This window comes from Manis javanica, chromosome X (assembly GCF_040802235.1).
Source record: "Manis javanica isolate MJ-LG chromosome X, MJ_LKY, whole genome shotgun sequence".
NCBI classification, from domain to species: domain Eukaryota; kingdom Metazoa; phylum Chordata; class Mammalia; order Pholidota; family Manidae; genus Manis; species Manis javanica.
In genome coordinates this window covers 99,409,316-99,429,652 of record NC_133174.1, presented here as the reverse complement: position 1 = coordinate 99,429,652, position 20,337 = coordinate 99,409,316, and the positions used below count along the sequence as shown (strand labels likewise).

General features: G+C 41.7%; 1 protein-coding gene and 1 long non-coding RNA gene across 4 annotated transcripts in view; one reads left to right on the top strand and one right to left on the bottom strand.

The window, feature by feature from the left end:
- Positions 1-20,337, top strand: part of COL4A6 (collagen type IV alpha 6 chain) — a 257,980-nt gene that overhangs the window by 119,338 nt on the left and 118,305 nt on the right. For all 3 annotated transcript variants that reach the window (XM_036991397.2, XM_073227970.1, XM_036991394.2), the window contains exon 3: positions 724-807. In XM_036991397.2, coding sequence (XP_036847292.1) covers positions 724-807 — 84 coding nt within the window. The remainder of the gene's footprint in view (positions 1-723; positions 808-20,337) is intronic.
- On the bottom strand, positions 7,439-13,116 carry LOC140847491 (uncharacterized). The gene is made up of 3 exons (XR_012127555.1): positions 13,049-13,116; positions 9,167-9,304; positions 7,439-7,783 (listed from the first exon to the last, which is right to left on the bottom strand). It is a non-coding gene; the product is annotated as an uncharacterized lncRNA (long non-coding RNA).

The following is a 20,337-nucleotide window of genomic DNA, read 5'->3' as shown; positions in this document are numbered from 1 at the left end:
TGTGACTGAAGCAGAGTGAACCAGGAAGAGACTGAAAAAGTAAGGTTGGAGAGGGTCAGCACAGGTCAGATCATGCGGGGGCCTAACAGAAATTTAGCTAGTAATAACAATCATCACAGTAATAAAGCAGAGAAGGAGAAAGGAAGTTGGAGAGTTTGAGGGATACTGTATGGTGCTACCTCAGGAATTTGAATGTGACTAACTGGGCACAGGGCTGTCACTGTCAGGTTTGAAGGGTATGCTGAAAGTGGGGCCTGAGGAGAACAATTCTGAGAGCAGAGTATGGGGTGGCAATTTCCCTCTATCATTGCATTTCTAGCCCTTAAATTTCCCTCAAGTTCTCTGCTGCAGCTACTGCTTTTTCAATGGGAGCAACTATGGAAGTCCAGTGGATGCAGGGGTATGTCTAGGGTCTATTTCCAGCCCATGTAAAGAAATTTTCTTCTACTTTGTGACTGGAACTCCTACCAATGAGGTGGTATCCCAGTCAGTTTCCAAACCAGCCACCAAACTGGCAACTTTGTGAAGTGTAGACCTGACTAAAAGGGTGCTAGCTTAAAATGACTTTTTATTTCATGTAACTCATGACATTGTCAATGAGATGATTAAGCCCTCTTAATTTACATGAGTAGGAGGAGTGTGGCTAAGGGCTAGGTTCTCTGGGGCAACATTGCTTCTTGGTTTACATGGTTTACTAACTTCTTCCTTTTTTTTTTTTGCTAGGGAGAGAAGAAGTCCCTTGGAAAGCCATGTGGGGGCCAAGACTGCAGTGGAGGCTGTAAATGCATTCCTGAGAAAGGAGGCAGAGTAAGTTGCTTCTTTCCTTGTTGAAAGACAAAGAGTCAAAGGAACTGTAATCTGTAGTGTGTAAGTTTTCTTTAAAGTTAAACTGCTTGGAATTTACTCTTATAACCTAGGAATGAACACAGAAAATGATGAAGACCAGCTGGAAGGAACTTTGCTGACTAAATGATAGGCAGAATTATGATACTAAATCCATCCCAGAGATAAAGTTCTTATTACAGATAATAGTTAGAATTTATATTTTGCTTTTTTTCCAAGGTGGATAGGGTCAAAGTCTCTGAGGGTCCAGGAGGAGGTTGTCTCATTGACTTACTGCCAAGGTTTCCTCAAGATTTCATCTGGAGTATTTCCAAGCACCAGTTAGGTGGTATGGAACAAGATTATGATGTTTGTAAATACGTGTACATTTTCATAGCTCATTTATATTCACTTGGTTCTTCCTTACCATTCTGGGGAACAAGTGGTCCAATTGTTGTTTGCAGACTAGGGATGTGGCTTGTTCAAAATCAAGGGTACAGGATGACCATAAAGTCCAGAAATATTGGTGACTATATACCAAGAATGATTTATAGATATTATATTAAAACATAGAATGTTTAAAAACATTGTGTGGTATATTCAATGCATTGTCCCTCACTAGCAATGCACAGTTCAAATTGTGAAAGAACACAATGAATGATGTGTTGCCCCAGATGAATTTTATCTCTGATTTTCATTGAATAAACCTGCATCTTTAGTGTAACTCAAAAAAGTTATTAGAGGAGATTCAATCTGCAAAAAAATAAAATACAATCTATGTTTACAGAATTTATGGCCCTCCTGTGGAATTCAGATTTCTGACTTCTAGCATTATGTCTGTACTCTCATTATGCTCAAACAAGCCTAAGAGCTTTCACTGTCAACGGAAGGTAGCATAAATAGGTCATCGAAACCCTCAAAAACATAGCCAAATGGGGAACAGAGTGACCATTCTCACTCCTCTTTCATTATCTTCCATTTGAAGTTAAGTGAAATGTCAAACTATTTCAGAACTTGAAGGAACAGAAAAAGCTATTTCCTCATGAAAAGGGACCAGCCCTATTATATTTTAAAGGCACAGGCTTAGAGAATGATAAAATATCAGAAAAGGAACGTATCTTCGTGAGCTTCTCATCTTATCCGCTGATTGTTCAGAGGAAACAAACTCTGGGAAGGAAAATGACTTTCTGGGATCACACAGCAAATTGATGGCAGATTCAGACTATTACCTGGGTCCTTTTATTTCTTGTCTATTTACTTTAGCCCCTGTAGCCACCAAGGCCCAGGCCTTTGCAACTGATCTACAACTTAGAAACACTTTAGAGAAAAATAATTCTGCAATAGGTGTATGACTACATTCTTAAACAACATGCAAGCAGTACAGAAAAAGCAAAAGTTTCCCTTGATGCTCTCTCAGTCTCACTATCATCTTTCTGATTTTTTCAGTGTATAATCAGAGATAGGTACAAATACATATAACAATAGTTTCATTTTCTTTTCTCCTCAAACTATAATCATGAGTATACATTCTTTGCCTTGTTCTGTGTTGCTTTAGACACTTAATATATCCTTAGGGTCTCTTCCTCTGCCCCATAGTTTAAAGCCATTCCCCTTTTGATGAACACTTAGTTTGTCTCCAAATTTTTGCCATTTTAAAAATGACAATGCTACAGTGAAAAAAATCCTTGAACAGGCCTCCTGATACTCATCCCCAGCATAGATACTAAGGATCGGAATGACCACATACAAGGTAATGGACATTTTTAATTTGCAAGTTAATGCTCAATTACCCCACAAAGTATCTATGCCAATTTACACTCCCATGAGCATTGTACAAAAGTGCCAATATTTCTACACCCCTGCTAACACTTGGTGATTTTTGCTGCCATGGGTGGCAAGTATCCCAATTCCTGGACCACATGTGAATTTAAGTGTCTTTTCACATATCCATGGGGTATTTATATTTCTTCTGAGAATTTCCAGGACATATCCTCTACCCACTTCCCTGAGCAGTGATACTTAATTGACTTACTTTACCCCTGCAAAGATGTAACAAATAAAAATGGCCCAAGTGGAAATGCAAATTAAAACCACAATGAGATATCACCTCACACCAGTTAGGATGGCCACCATCCAAAAGACAAGCAACAACAAATGCTGGCAAGGATACAGAGAAAGCAGAACCCTGCTACACTGTTGGTAGGAATGTGAATTGGTTCAACCATTGTGGAAAGCAGTGTGGAGATTCCTCAAAAAACTGAAAATAGAAATACCATTTGCCCCAGGAATTCCACTCCTAGGAATTTACCCTAAGTAATGCAGCAGCCCAGTTTGAAAAAGACATATAGACCCCTATGTTTATCGCAGCACTATTTACAATAGCCAAGAAATGGAAGCAACTCGTGTCCATCAGTAGATGAATGGATAAAGAAGATGGAATATATTCCAATAATATATATTCAATGGATTATTATTCAGCCATAAGAAGAAAACAAATCTACTATTTGCAACAACATGGATGGAGCTAGAGGGTATTATGCTCAGTGAAATAAGCCAGGTGGAGAAAGACAAGTATCAAATGATTTCACTCATCTGTGGAGTATAACAACAAAGCAAAACTGAAGGAACAAAACAGCAGCAGACTCACAGAACCCAAGAATGGGCTAGTGGTCACCAAAGGGAAAGGGGTTGGGGAGGAGGGTTGGAAGGGAGGGAGAAGGGGATTAAGGGGTATTATGATTAGCACACACAGTATAGAGGGGGTCACGGGGAAGGCAGTATAGCACAGAGAAGACAAGTAGTGACTCTGTAACATCTTACTATGCTGATGGACAGTGACTACAATGGGGTGTAGGGGGGGGACTTGATAATATGGTTGAATGTAGTAACCACAGTCTTGCTCATGCTAAACCTGAGCATAAGATTGTATACCAATGATACCTTAATTTAAAAAAATGGCCCAAGTGGAAACAGATATTTGAAATTTGACACAAAAAGGTATTTCCTGATGGATTGTAGGGGACAGGAAACAGTCGTTAGACTCCACAGCCAGGGAACTGGAAAGGAGCTCTTCTTTGTTGGCTTGGGTAGCCTTTAAAAGTAAAAAATCTTGTATATCTGGACAGAGGTCAGTCCTACAACAGCCAAACATGCCTAAGCTGACCACATTGTTTAAGCCCTGGCTGAAATTTTGATCTTTGAAGATGGAAGGCACGGGCTTCCTCTGTGAGAAGCCCTCGTTTGGATTCCAAACATCTGGAGCCCTAATCCGACTTCTCCATTGAAAACCTGAGTGGTTGAAGGGGCGAGGGATGGAGGAAAATAGAGCATCACTGCACAGGTATTTTTTCCTCAATATTTAAAAGACTCAGAGTCCACACAGCTAAACATGTTCCTAACGTTTATTTGTGACATCTGAAGTTTCTGGGAACATTTGTCAAGGTTATTGAACCAGATCAAACTGTATTTCGTGAGTCAAGAACAGGAACATCCTATGTCCCAGGTAGATCAGGCGGCTGGTGTGCATGGGGCAGACCCTGTGAACAGGACGCTGGAAGCCACCCAGGCCGCCAAGTCCCCTTTAGTCATCCTCCTACACCCTCCTGCATTCCCAGGGCTGAGCAGGTTTGTTTAAACTGGCCCCAGCACTGTTGACCCCGCAGGGCAGCCCCTCAGCACCCCTTTTGTGCAGATGTCAGAAAGATTTGAGACTGTTTTCTTTAGCTGAGCAGCAGGCCCCATTTGGATGTCAAGCTGTTCTTTGAGCTGTGTGAGTTGGGAGGAGAATGGAGCGTCAGGTCACCTCTGAGATACGCGGCAGCCCTTGGCAGGTCTGCCTCCTGCCTTGGGGAGACATCAAGCACATAGCTTGCTGAGCAGCGTGTACTTTTCTTTTGCCAAAGGCCTCTTGAACCGACTAGGACCTGTAGACAACAGCTAGGCTCCTGCACAACTGCAATCCAACCCTTTGTGGCTTAAGTGATCTCATCCTGGTTTCTTGCAGGTACGCACTGTCTGGTAAAAGCCCTTGTCTAGCCTCGGCTTTCCAAAGCATCTTCTTCCAGGGCCTGTATTATCTGTATGCAACACACAAAGGAGCTACCAAGTGACTTGCCCAAGGTCACTCTCCTGTTAGTGGCTAAACCTTATTTAGCCTACTTTAAGGAGAATGTCAGCTCTAAGAAATGGCATATCTAGTAACATTATCGAAAGAGCTTTTCCCCCTGGACATTAACATTTCAATTTAATGTTTCACTTTCAGTTTTCTTTCTTAGGAGGTAGGTTTTATTATCTGGGAGAGCCATTCTTTTGAGCTCTCTTCCCTCATATTTTTTTTTCTGCCATTGGATTGAGAAAAACATTTCAGATTGCCATTTCTTTCCCTTCCCTTTTCTACCTACTGGATTTGAAAGCTATCTCTACGTTATGCTCTGTCAGTGTATATTTGTCTGAGTTGGGAGCAAGTGGGATTCTTTGTTTCATTTTGAGCCTGGTATTCCTTAACACTATTTCAGAGTTTCCCCTGTTTCAACAGTGTTCTGGTGTTTATATATGGCATCTGAGTTTCTAATTATCCATGCAATCTAAAGGAGCATTATCACACATAATCCTAAACCACAGGGAATGTTTGGACACCCTCCTGACTAAGGGCTGTTTGCTCCTATTTTATGGCTTAGGAAGCTATGTCCTAGCTAGATTTATAAGGCTAGCCCACATTTTACGCAAAACAGCCCAGGTTTCTTAATCCCTTATCTCCTGCCTGCGTCCTGCTGCTTCTCTGTCAAAAAATGTGTGTTTCCCATGAATTCCAGAGCCCAGCTGCATCAACCACTACTCCTTCAATTTACTCTTCTCCTGTAAACAGCTGGTGTTCTCTGTGTCAGCTGACTGGTGCCATGGCTACCAAGAGGCCTTTCTATTTTTTCCTGAATTAGGCAGTTCCTCTGTGCATCTTTCCCATCTCCCTGTGTATCCCCCATACCCCTTCCCTGGCCAACCACTGCCACACACACCGATGTCCTTTTCCTCTACTGTTCCAAAGCGAAAGCTCATATTGCACAGGACCTCCTTGGGTAGCCAGGCTTTGCTCCAGCTGCCAGAACTCAAGCTTCTTGCCTTCATTGCCCACTCACTTCTTAGCTCTCTGCAGGCTGGCCTCACTGTGGACACTGATCACCACTATCCTGCTAGCTGCCAAATCCAATGGACGTTTTTCATTTTTTATCTTCCTTGACTTCTCTGCCAAATGAGACATGTCCTTTCCTGAAACTCTGTTCCCTTGGATTTCAGAATGTTAGCTTCTCCTAGTTCTTCTCCTACTTTTTGACTGGGGCGCCCCAGGGTCCTATCCTCATCTTCTCACTGTAGGCTTGTCCCAGGGTGGTTTCACATATTCCTGGGATTTCAGCTACCACCCATACACTGATAAATATTAAATCTCTATTTCTAGGTCAGACCATTCTCTTTAGCTTCAGGTCAGCATTGTCAATTTCTTGCTGGGTACCTCTGCTTGGATTTTCCCTGACACCACAAACATGTCTCATACAGAACTCAGCCATCAACTCCCACCATATATATTCCCTCTGAAGCCCTGCTTGTGTCTTCTTCATCTCGGCAAATGGCACCACCAACAAGCACTCTGTTGCTCAAGCCAGAAACCTGTGACTCATTCTTGTTTTCTCTTTCCTTTCCCTACTACCACCTCCAATTCATCATCAAATCCTGTCCATTTATCTTCTTAAATAAAGCTCAAATCCATCCACTTTTCTCCATACTTATTTCTCCAATCTAGGCCTGTGTACTTTGTTGCTTTTCCTGCTTCATAATACTATGAATTACCATAAAGGCCTCCAGACTGGTCTCCCGACCTCCAGTCCCACTCTCTCCCAGCCGCTCTGCTGACATAATCTTTCCGAAACACAGATATGATTATGAAACTCTTGCTTAAAATCCTTCAGTGCCTCTCCATAGCTGTTGCAATAAAGTCTTAACTCTAGCAGGCTTACAAAATCCTCCATGGTCTGGCCCCTGACTACCTCTCCAACATTCTCTCTCCTCACTAGGAGACCCTCCTTTCAGAAAACAAAATAAACTAAACTACAGTTCACCAAACCTGCTATGTTATTTCATATGTTCCAGGTTTATACCTGCTATTCTCCTTCCAGTAGCTCTACTCTTCATGCACTGACTTGCTTCTATTTACCTGTCTGTTAAAACCACACACAGACTTTGCCTCATGAAGCTTTCCATGATCTGCAAAGCTGAGGTTACCTACTTTTCCCATGGTTCCTCTCATGCTGACCTCCAGCATGAGGTCACCTAGTCTTCCCATCATTCCTCTCTGTTGACTTGTCTGCTCTCTTATGAATGCCTAAAGGCAAAGAGTGGGACCTCTTAGGCTCTTCAGGGGAAGTAGGCAGTATAACTCTTTCATGAAGGTATGACCAACTAACCAACTAACCAACCAGTTTGAATGAGTATGGTTCTTGTCCACATCCTGGATTAGCTATTAGGTCACTGTGAAGCAGATGAGTCTTCTGGCTAGGGAAGAATCCCTTTTGCTAAAAGAAGATAAAGAGCCAGGACAGTTATATCCATATCTTTTTTAGATCCTGATAGCTATCAGGGTTCCAGCCCTTTCCCACACTCTGATTCAGATTACTTGCTTTGAGATTCTGCTCTACCTGACACTTAGAGTTTGTGACCCTGACCTCTTCTTTTGCCTGAATGCTTCATACTCTGTGCTTACCGGTACGAGGGACTTGGCAAAATGCTTTTGTTTTACCACCAGAAATTCATTCTTCTTGCAAGGTGAGGACATTCATGAATAATCATGAGTCAAAGATAATCACAAATTTTCTTTCTGACATTGATTTCACCCTCCTATCCACCAATCCATTTGCTTAAAGCCTCCTGGCCTTATGCAAAGTCAATGGTCTTGCTTCTGTTGTTTCTCTTCCTTCTGTGGGGAGAGGAATAGTGTTTGTATAAGGAAGGAGCCATTGGGTGGCAGTAGGGAAGGGAGGGTAAAAAATCCAGGTTCCCTGTGTATTTAAATATAGTTACTTAAGTCAAAGATTATTGATGATAATGTTAAAACTTAGTGTCTCTGCACTGAATCAAGATGTAATCGTAGCCCAGCAGATGTTTGTGGTTATCTTAATCCCTTCTTTGATCATATGGGGACAGTATGGGATTTATGGAATATATTATCTATGCTAGTGAGGGAGGCTTCTGTTAGAGAGGAGTCAAGGAGCTGCAGGAGGAGATACATGCACAGCTGTGGAGTCAAAAGCACTGATTTAGATGTCCTGAGACCTAAGTGCCAGACCTGAGCTTTGCCAACTGGGTGACTTTGGGCTGGTGCTTTCCCCTTTCAGGGCCTTGGTCTGCCCATAAGTAAACTGAGGGGTTTGGGCTGGGTGATCTAGAAGAACCCAGCAGCTCTGATGATCTAAATCAGATGCCACCTTACTGTCACTGTGACAGTTCCTTGCCCCTGGAGTGTCTTATTGTGCTTTCTAGTGTTGCGGTGAGATATGGAGGGCACGGTTTGACAGTGTTCTACCCTCCAGAGGGGTGTCTTGGCAGCTGCCTCAGATATGAATCAGTTGCTGTGGCTTTTCACTGCTGCTGCTGCAAGCTCTAAACAGCTGAAGTGGTTCCCTGCAGGAATGTGCAGTTTCCCCCCTTCTGCGGGGGTCATCTGGCTGGTGTGATTTGAAGAGAGCCACAGGGATAGCTCCTCACCACCCATACCCCCAAATATTCTGCCTTGCCTAGGATCCATTCTCCCTATGGTTCTGGCTTTGGAGACCCACTCTTCAGGTTAAGCACTGTCCTACCCTTGCTCGGCTTGAGTAAACTGCATATGCCTCTCTGATGAGAGGAGGCAGGCTCACTCTGCATCTCTGGGGAGGAGGTGTGTGCACAGATCTTTAGAGACCACTCAGTTGTCCTTGTACTGGCCCTGCTAATCCATATGTCAGAGACACTGGACATCAAGATAGGGGTGAGCATCTTGCATGCCAACATATGACATACTCTCTTCTCCTAGAGTCTTATCTTCCCTCACCAGCTGTTTACTCGTTTCCTCTCCTTGCTCTTCTCTTTCCTCCCTGGTCTCCAATGTCCTCCTTTCTCCTTCCAGGCTTCCTCAATTCCCTTGCTCCAGCATTTCTAGCTCTCCCACGCCTCCCTCACGTCCCCACCTTGGCCAGCTCACCCAGTTTCTCCCCTCTGATTTTGGTTGCCTGTGTCACCAGTCCCTGTTCTTTGTCATCTATCAGTTGGCGGGTATCAGAAAGAGTTGCTGTGATGTACTGTATAGAAACATCCCACCTACCTGGAGATTCTGAACCTCAGAGCCTCAATCAGTAGTCTCCAAAACTGGGGGAGTTGGAGAGAGCAGTACATGCAAGTCAATCCACTGGGGTGTGAAAGAAAATGTTACAGCTTCTATTTCCATTAAACTGGAGAAAATCTAGAAAGAAATTATTATTTGGATTAAATTATTTAATTGATGTGCCCTACTCAAAACATGAGTAGGGCACAAGTGTGTTGTACACGAAGCACTATGAAAGCATTAGCTATTATTATCATTATTAAGCTTTTCAAATATATAACAGGCTTGCTGTCACTGGCACCCGCACCAGGTGTTTTTCACCTCAGCTGTCCTGGTCCTTTATCCTGAGGACAGAGCAGGAGCCCACAAGATGGAAGAGGTGACACTCTGGCCCTTCCTTTCCCCCCCGCCTGTGTGTATACCAGAGATACTGCTATTTCCTTAGGCCCAGCTAAGTGGACATCTGGATTATATTACCTAGCTACATTAGCCCTCACAAAATGAGTAAGTGGCTTAAGAAGAGTCCTGAAAATAAACCTTGTATTGGAGATAATACTAGTAATTATAATCCCGGGAAAATGGCAACATGCATACTTCTACAATTTGAAGGAATTTTTCCATCAGTCTCATTATGAGGTAAAAACCACAACAGTCAAGGTATATCTGATGAGAAGTCAGCAAAAAAGTAATGCAAGGATCATCAAGAAGACTATAGGAAATATGGACTTACAAGCATTCTCACTGATGAAAGATTTTGCGCTACCTGCATGTTGTGCCTTAAAATGTGCTAATAATGTAATAAAGCCATCACAATTAACAAGACATTCCACATGCTGTTTACCTCCTCTTTATTTCATCCACTTACATTTTCTATTTATTATGTGTTTCATGATATATATGTATTATATATATGTAGAGTAGGACATGTATATCATTTATATAATGATTAATAATATATATATAGTGTGTATATATACACATGTATGTACATACATACATACCTAGAGAGAGAGCAGAAGCATGCTCAAATTCTTTTTAACTCAAAAGGGTGTGCAATTAGAAAGATTTGGGGGCCACTGGCCAAGAATACTTAAAATAGATAGAAACCCACAAGCAGAGGCAAAAGAACTTTGACTAAGAGAAAAAAAGCTGTCCTGAAATCTCCTGCTCTTTCCCTGTATAACAGCCGTGCCACCAACTTTAAAGCCTCAGCTTGACAACTTTATATAAAATAAAGCAGTGGGGATCCTAGGAGTTGGGAGAAGTGAAACATCTAAAAATCATAAAATCTCAGGCCTGGGAGGTAGCCAAGCCCCAGATAGCATATCAGAGTTTATAAAGGGCTTTCCCAGCATGCCCATGAATGCTCTTTCTCCAGCTTTAAATATGAAGACTCTTAGGGAAGAAACAGTTTCAAAAGAGTTAAGAGACTTTCCCAAGGTCCCTTGTAAGTGGTACAGTTGAGATTTGAACCCAGCATTCCATCCCCCTGTTCAGTGTTCTTTCCTCCATGTCAAATGGCCTCTTAATCCCACAGCCATAATCAGCAGAGCTCATTGTGGCTGGGTTGTGAATGGAGGGATACTTGTAGTGGAGAATGTCTGCTAAGAAGACATAGACCAGATATCAATAAATCAGTCATCCTTCTGCCCCAGTGAGAAGCAACTCCTGCATGTTATAGTGTCTGTTTATATCTTTGGGTTTTAAAATGTTTTCCTAATATTCCTGTCTTCTAAAAGGTAAAGAAATGAAATCCATGCATTAGGAAAGCCTGGTTTTTATCTGTGATTACAAGTTTTGTGAGGAATCTGTCATTTTTTACGTCTCTGATGTGGGTCTGTTCCTTTATGTATGCCCCTCGTTGTATGGAAGTTCACCTTAGTAGGGTCACAAATGGGTGTAAATGGAATTACCAAGTATATATCAGGGAAGTAATTTGGTGTCTATTCTGAGAAGACTTGCATTAATGGAAGTCTTCCAAGAATGCTTAACAAAATTAATTGCACGACATCTCTCTTAAGCTATAGAAGTTGATGAGGAAAAAATGTGCATTGCTTTGCAGAAATTTGCTTCACTGTCATCTTTTCAAAAGAGCTTATATTTTAACAAATGAGGCACAGAGCCAATCATTTAATGAATGCCTTTACTTACGGTGGTAGAGGTCCTAGACGACACACTGTTTTGTTTTTCTCAAGTCCACTGGACAAACATCTAAGAAAGCACTCTGGGGACTAAATATTGGTGTAGGCACTGTGGGGAATGTAAACACTGCAAGCACTAGAACTCTATTTAGGGAGTGTACACACACACACACACACACAGAGCAGCAGGAGCAGCAGCACTTAACTATACACTATGCAGCACCACATCTGAATGAAGTCTGAAAATGGCTGAGCCTAAGTCCTCAAAAGGCAGTATTGGTATGGACTGGAGTGATTAAGTAAACTCTTTTTTTTAATATTATGACAAAAAATGTTTCTTGAGGAAGATTAATTTGGTGGGGGTTGTGCAGGGTGGATTGGAGTGAGAAACATGATAGGCCGACAGAAGGCTCCCTATTTTTAGAGGTTAAGTGGCATGTCCAAAATCCCCTAGCACTACAGAACGGCAAGTTCGCATTTTCTGCTGTTCAGATCCTATCTTTCTTTAAACGATTCTCTCCAACCTGAAACACACACAGAGACACAGATATACATTCACCTAAAATAGTGATTTGATGATGAGGACTTGTCTTCATTTCAGATGAATATGTCACTTTTGAATTTTTTTATTTAGCTGGAAAACAGTGCTAATTCCTTTCTCTCACAGCCCTCTAACTCCTTGGCAACCAGTATTTCCATTGATTAGTCCCTGATGATCCCAAATGAGGAAAATTCATCCCCAAACCGAGTGGAGTCAGCAGCACTAAGGTGACCCTGTCTTGATTACAGGGAGGACTGTCAGTGTCTGTTTCCTACTTGACACATTTTGTTACGTGAGTGATGTGTGAAAGGTAGTGTTTGGGGAATCAGGAAAGAAGGAAGTCATTGTTTCATGTAAGACAGATTTTAAAGCGTGGTCTGTGGAGAAATCTACAGGATACTTTAGAATTGTGCCCTTCTGAAATACCAGCTGTGACCATAGCAGGTTCATACAGGGGACTTAGCTATTAACACTTGGCTTTGCTACAACAGATAAGCTTGTACCATTTTTATCTTCAGATTTACGAGCTTAGTTTTACTCTTTAATTTTTGAAAACCCAGAGGAAAAAATGCTCCTCCTTTGGACCCCAGGGAGATTACTGTATGTGTTTGGTTATCGTCCATATCAAAGTAACTATGGTCTCTGTCCCCGTACATGTCTTTGCTAGTTCAAGTAATTGCGGTGACTTGGCATTCCGCTGCTTTAGTTGGGTTCCCTCTTGGAATGGACACCAGTCAGTGATTGCTTCCCCCTCCACATGTTGCTGGGGGAATGCCAATAAAGCCATGAGCAAAGGAGGAAGCTGTGGAGGAACAAGCTATGGGGCCCTGATTGGAATGAAGGGTAAGCAGGGTTTAGGAGCCAGGTTTCCCCAGAAAGAGACAAAAAGAAAGCCAACAAAAGGAAGAGACAGGCCTACACAGGCTCCCCAGACAGGGCCCCTTTGCTGTAAGAACAGAGCCTTAAACTTCACAAAGCTCAGGGAGGGAAGGGATCCAGGTGTTAAACATAGCCTTTGCGATTCAGTTGAAGAATCATTAACTGAGCATACAGAGAGAGAAAAGCCACACACGTTCATATACTGCAACATTTATTATTCTTAAAACCCATTAAGACACTCCATAAACTCAGAAATGTACCTAAACTTGTGTATCCACATAGAATCTAATATTTATCCCCACAAACCCCAAAAGTACTCACCCTTACATAGAAACATAGAGTCAGAGACACTCAGCAGCAGAACACCTGGAGACCCATGATGCCCGACCTAGGCTGGTTTTTGAGGTCACAGGGTGTTTAGTGACCTCATAAGTCCATTATTGCAACTGTGGGCCCATGGCTGCAGGGACTGGCACCAGAGCAAGACCAACTTCTCTCTGAGGTCTACCTTCCAGATTGGGTCCAAACCTAGTTCTGGCTATGAGAGTAGAATAGAGGGTCATCTCCTCCCTCCCTCATGAAATGAGGGGCCAGCCCAAAGGCCTGCAGGGTCCCTTGGAGGAACCCAAGCGTGCAGTGTGGCACAGCCCCTGCTCCCCTCCTTTCCCCAGGTTTATTTACAGCCTAAGGACAAAACACCCCCAACTTGACCAGCCACAGAGCCTCCATCAGTCAGTTCCAAGTTTCCCAGATTCCTGAGGGAAACTTGGTCCGGCCCAGGGGCTGTGACAAGGGCTCTTCACATCATCCCTTAAAGTCCCTGCTCCTCAGGAGCCTCAAGCACAGCACCCACCCCACACCCATCTGTCCCCAGCAGTGGGAGTCTCCAAGGGGACCTCTCAGAGTCAGTTTGCAAGGTTGCCACTGAGGAGAGGGGCCCTGCCCAGCCCTGCCCGGTGGGAGATGGTAGCTCGAGCAGGAGTGACTGAGCCTCCTCTGGGGAAGTGGTCATGCTGCTTGGAGCAGCTCAGGGTGGCCATGAACCACTGACCCCCTGCTGCGTCATACCCACAGCCAGACCAGAGCAGTTGGCCATTGGCCCTCTGCAGTGGGAGAAACCAGCTGGGAAGAAGTCAACACAACACAAAATCAAACACAGCTTGGGAACTTTGAACCAGCTTCCAAATTGAAGGTCTGCAAATGTCCTTTATCCCCTCACCCCCCAAAAATCATTTGCCTTATCAAAGAAAGTAGGTTAATTAGATCCCAGGATGAAAGAACCAGAAGACACCTCAAGAATTATGTAGTGCAAACTATTTCATCTTACATACAGGGGTCCAGAATGGGGAAGAGACTTAAACTCTAAGGAGTTCTTTAAAAACTTGTTCTATTGAAGGCCAGGTGTGTGTGTGTGTGTGTGTGTGTGTGTGAGAGAGAGAGAGAGAGAGAGAGAGAGAGAGAGAGAGAGAGAGAGACTGACTGAGAGAGAGATTGACTGAGAGAGAGAGACAGCTATTGGGAGACTATATGCAAGCCTGAACCATGGAACTTGTGGGCAGGAATGCCTCTATCCATTGGCCAGATAGTTCCCACTTCCCAGGGATCCACAGGTTCAGAATAGGGTAGGGAAAATTTGTCATCTTGGTAGTTAAATAAGTGCAGTGGTTGAGAGCACAGGTTTTTGGAGCCATTTAAACTGATATTTTCTGGCCTGGCCCTATCATTTACTAGATGTATGATCTTTACCCAGTGGTTCTCAGACACAAGCAATCTTGCCCCACCCCTCACCCCCTCCGTGAACATTTGGCTGGGTCTGGAAACATGTGTGGTTGCCATAATTAGTGGGGTGCTACTGGTACCTAGTGGGTAGAGAACACAAATATTGCTAAACACCCCATCAATGCACAAGACAGCCCCTCTACTACATGGAATTACCCAGCCCAGTATGCCAGTCGTGTCAAGGTTGAGAAACCCTGTGTACCTATCTCACAGAGATGTTATGATAATTAAATAGGCTGATACATACAAAGCCATTAGCATACTGCCTGACACAAAGTAAGTGCCCCATTAATTATTAGCTATTAGTATTATCAAACCCTACCTTAACTCCACTTTTTCTTGTAGTTACATCCATGTCTCTGCTCCCCTTACAGCATAACTCCTTGAAATAGTTGTTTAAACTCAAAATCTCCTTGTGCCCCATTAATTATTAGCTATTAGTATTATCAAACCCTACCTTAACTCCACTTTTTCTTGTAGTTACATCCATGTCTCTGCTCCCCTTACAGCATAACTCCTTGAAATAGTTGTTTAAACTCAAAATCTCCACTTTTCCCATTCTTTCTTGAACCTACTCTAATCAGGCTTTCATCATCACCACTTCTTTCTTATATAAAGGTCACCAGTGACATCCACATTGTTAATTCCAATGATGATATCTCAGTCCTCCTCTTAATTGACCTGCCATAAGTATTTGAAATGACTTTTCACTCCCTCTTTCTTGAAAAACTTTCTTCTCTTGACTTCCAGGGTACCACTCCTTTGATTCTCCTCCTACCACAGTGGAAAAAGTTCCTCTGTCTCCTTTGATCTAAGTGGAGAGGGACTTGGTCTGATTTGTTTTGTTTTGTTGAATGACTGAATGAATATTTATTGTGAGGATTAGATGAGATAAGGTATGTAGAGGCTTAGCACACATTAAGCACTTAATAAATGGCCATCATTACCACCACTGCTTCAACTGTTATCATTGCTATTATTTTTATTATTTTTATTCTTTCTTGCTGGGCTATGAGTCCCTTGAGCATGGGATTAATGTTAACATGTCTTGGTCTTCTCTTGTATAGAGCTCTGTTCAGTAAAAGAGTATATATTCAAGTCTGGATATATATCCAGAAAACAGTTTGCTATGAACAGGAGTAGTTGATAAGGACATGAGACTGGAGCAGGCCCTAGAGGAGATACAGCTTTGGAAGAGCTTGACTAGGGATGGGGGTGGGTCGCTAGAGGCTCATGGCAATAGGCAATCAGAACGGAGTCACATCTTAGCCATTTTCACTCACCTCTTCATAAATAATTGGACCATAAGGGTAGGGAGTAGCAGTTCTCAACCATTAATCATCCCAATTCCTCCTCTCCTGGGTATGGGGGAGAAGTAGGACTGTGGCCAAATGTTAGCATGAACAGAGCTTATCTGTTGAGTTTGACAGAGTAAGCAACAAAAATTCACTTTACTCACAGTAGTGGTTGAACTTCATTTTCAGTCATGTCAAACTTTGAGCAACCTTGCACACTGATCAGCTCCTACCATCATCTTTTCAAATTCTCAAGTGGCATTTATATTAGCCTGAGAATTTGGTCCCTTCAGGATAGCCATTAGAAAAAGCACACAACCCAAATTTTATTAGAAAACTGGTGAACATTCCCATTAGGTGTTGCTGTTCATTCTAATAACATAATTTGGCAGCATTTGGAGTGAAAATGAGGTAATAACCAAACAAGTTATTTGAACTTTTTATAATATTGGTGCCATTAACTACTGCCAACCGTGGCATTAAATGATGGCTGGCCTTTCCTTACTCTCCTTCACCACCTACTCTAATAAAAATGTGTGCGGCCTGAACCCTGTCTAAGAAATGCTATTAAATAAAACTCATTGTTTCCATTTGCTGACCATCCAGAACCTACACTCCTGCTCACTTGCATTGCAGCCCGTATGCAGCAACCAACCTGTTTTGTGGATGGGTCAGCCTATCTGTAAATTTCCAGACAGTAATTGCCCAAGTGCAGAGAAAAATTTTAATCTAGATTACATAAACCATCAAATGATTTTTTTAATCCACAAAACCCAATCCATTGACTTCAAGAGGAATTATGTTACTGTACTTTTGTTTTCAAATCAGCAGTTATTTTAAGTTTGAATCTGCCATCAACTCAAAGGTCTGAAAATTAACTTAATCTCTAAATTTTCTAAACTTTTTTAAACAGTCTTGTTTTTTAAGCCTTCCAGTAGGTGCTTAATAAATATACAAGTGACATATAGGCCACCACAATTTTCCAACTGGCTGGACTGTTGGTGGCTTTTGGCAATTCTATTATTATCTGTCAGAGATCCTCCAGTATCCATCTGGGCCCACAGATAGCCAAGGCTCCTGAAAGAAATGTTGATAGAGCCCAAGGGGAAGTTCTAATTAATTCTGGAAAGGTGATCCAGCTGCCTGAATCCCCTGAGCCTCTTGTAGATGCCAAATGAACTCCTAGCCTTATAATCCCATCTGTGATGTAAATGTATCCAGAAACCATCCACTCATCTCCTCTTCACTAATGTGCTCACAGAGATGTATTTTTTCTCTACTAAGATATAGGGATTGCTTTCAGACCTATCAGAGATAATGATTGTCACCTTTTCCATCATCACCATCATAAGAACTATAAGGATAATGTATAATAATGAGATAATAATAGTTGTTATCATTTATAAAATATTCACTGTGTGCCAGGCATTGTGCTAGGTATTTTATACATGTTGTCTCATTTAATATTTCAATGAGATATAAATATCATGACATAGAGTTCACCCTTTGAAAGTGTACAATTCAGTGGTTTTTAGTATACTCACAAGGTTGTCCAACCATTTCAACCATCTAATTCCATTACCTTCCATCACCCTGTGTCACTTAATTTTTACAGTAGCCTTAGGGAGTAGGTATTTAGTGTAAACCCCATTTTACAGATGATGAAGCAAAGATTAAGGAGGTTAAGTAAATGATTTGCTAAGTTCCCATAGCATGTAAGTAGTAGAGCTGAGAGTCAAAGGCATATCTCTTTGGACCCCAAACCCATGCATATCGTTCTATCTCCCTGATGGTTTTTATTTGTATTGTAGTACATGAACATTTCCACTAATAGGGACACCAAATGAAAAACTGCATCTTTCTTGTTTCTGTCCTCTATTTCCTGCTCTCCTCTCCTTTATCTCTCAAGTGATTGATGGCTTTGGTGACCCTAGTAACTACCCCCTTCTGCCCACCCCTCCTTCATACACACATTATAAACAGCACATGGTTCCCCTGTCAAAATCTGCTTTCAACTACTGACATTACTTTGCACTGAAGGTCGAAAAGACTTTCAAAATCTCAATATTTTACACCTTCTTGGGCTTGCTTTTGTTTAATAGCAGGCCATTATTTAGCACAGTGATATGAACAAAACTTCGGTATCAAGCTTGGATTTTACATTCTGGTCTGTTTTTGCCATGCTAAATGTGTTACTGTCAGCAGTTAACCTCTGTGAGCCTCAGTTTTCTCAGCATAAAATGAAAATAATAATAGTCCATAAATCACAGGACTGCTGTGAGAGCTAAATTGAATACACATGCTCAATGTGTGATACAATGGCTTGAAACAGAATACATGCTCAGTAAATGGCAGTAGTCATTTTGGTGGTATCGGTGAATGGGTAGAATGTGGAATTACAGAGCACCCATCAAGTTATATGGCCTAGAATAATCCGTAGGCTGTCTGCCCACAAGGCAAGCTTTGATAACAAGCATTTATTACACAAGGAAGTGAATGATAGTATCCCAGGAGTATTCCAATCAAGTTAAATAGTTCCTGCATATTCTTGCCACTTTAATCAACTAAAAGCATAAAGATCCCTTTTGGCATTAAATGTGACTGTTCCCTCACAGCAGTCACAGCACTTCCCTCTTTAAGAAACTACAGTGAATCCCTGTTGCCATCAAAAAGCAAAACTTCACTTGACCTGTAGGATATTGAGCATAGCCAGGAGTTTCCCAGTGTCAGGCTGGGTCTGACATGCCTGAGAAGATTAAGTAGTCCTGGCAGACTCGTGCAGTTGAATAGAAGCCAGAGGCCCAAATATAATTAAGTGTATAACCCATAGACTATTTTAGAGTTAGCAGGTTGGGATGAGAATCTAGAATATAGATTTCAAGCCGGTTATCAGTTGAGAGTTTAAGTCAATTCCAACATCCAGTCCAAACATGGGCAATCGGCAGAGGTCCAAACAGCAGGATGCCTCTATACAATCTAAGAGCAAGTACCAGAGACCCAAACTCGACTAATAATAATAGTTGCCGTTAATTATTTATCATACACCAGACACTCTACTAAAAGCTTTACTATGCATTAATTATCTCATTTAATTCTTGCAACAATCTTATAAAGGTAAGTAGTAGTATCCTCTGCATTTTAAAAATTAAGGAAACCAAGATCACAGAGCTGGAAAGTGGTAAAGCTGGTTTTAAACCCCAGATCTGTTCCACATACATGCATACCCTCAACCACTAAATGTATTGTAATAATGCCTCCCAACACAGGGAGTGCTGCTGGTAACCACAGGCCACACGCTTGGAGAGTTAGGCACAAGGATAAAGTGATCTCAGCAATAAAGCTGATTTGCTGCTTAGCCAGAGAATTATTGAAGTGAAGGTCATGTTTGTTTTTCTACTGTGTGGTGGCAGGAATATACCAAAAGTCTGAGATGGGGCTGAGACTATCAGGGAGGGGCAAAGAGAGAGTCTAGGTTGAACTGAGGCAAGTTACTGTAATGATTTTTCAGAGTATAATTTTTTTGCTGCATATGCAAGTTCACTTTGTCTTATAGTTGTGTTCTGGAAATTTTGTCTTGATTGCCTCCTATATTCTAATTTTCAGTGCTCACAAATAGAATAATAACTCCTATCTCTCTACCTTTAACTGTCTTATGTGTTTCCCTTGATCCATAAAGAAAATAGAACAAGCAGGAAGAGATGGCTCTTTCTCCCTTAAGGAGCATTGTAACTTTCTGGTAAATTAACTGACAACATCTCTTCTAAGAGGTGGCTCTATTTTGCAAGGATGGAGTCTGGATGCTTTAGAAACAACTTCAGCAGGAAATAAATGAAAAGTGTTAAGTAAGTGGCCTCTGTTGGAAAGCACATTGGTCCCTTTTTGAGGATGGAGATAGGCAGTAAGCACCTCTGAATGTTTTCTCCCCTCTAGTGGTCAGTGGGAGGAGGAAAGAATGGTGGTATTAGCAGTGCCCACTTTTTACTGTAAAAGCAATCCCGGAAGTAACATCCAAAGAATATTGCATCCTTAAGAACACTATTATCTGGGAGCTATGTTTCAGGCCAAGGACACTGTATCCAACATATTAAAAATATGACCAACAATTTGTCATATTAGCAAAGATACAATTACGGTAGGACCATAATAATTCCAAATAATGAAATTAAGGTATGTATACTGGGCCTAGATACACTCTACATAATGATTATAAAAGGGGCCTCTGCATATCATCTTTCTATCTAAATATAAAATGTCACCTAAAATAAACAATACAATACATATTGACTAAATATATCATTAACATTTTTCACCTCCTTAGATTTTATCTTTAAAGTGCTTTCCAAAGTAATCTAAGTTCTTTCCACAGAGCCATTTATGAAATGAAGCTCCACAAACAGCCAGATATTGTTCAAAACCATTTCCAAATGTGTCTCTAAAATTAATACTGGGAATGTCCCTTCCCAATTAATCTTCTCTGCATTTTGGCAATATGTATCAATAGCCTTAAAAATGTTCACAGCCTTTGACACAGTCATT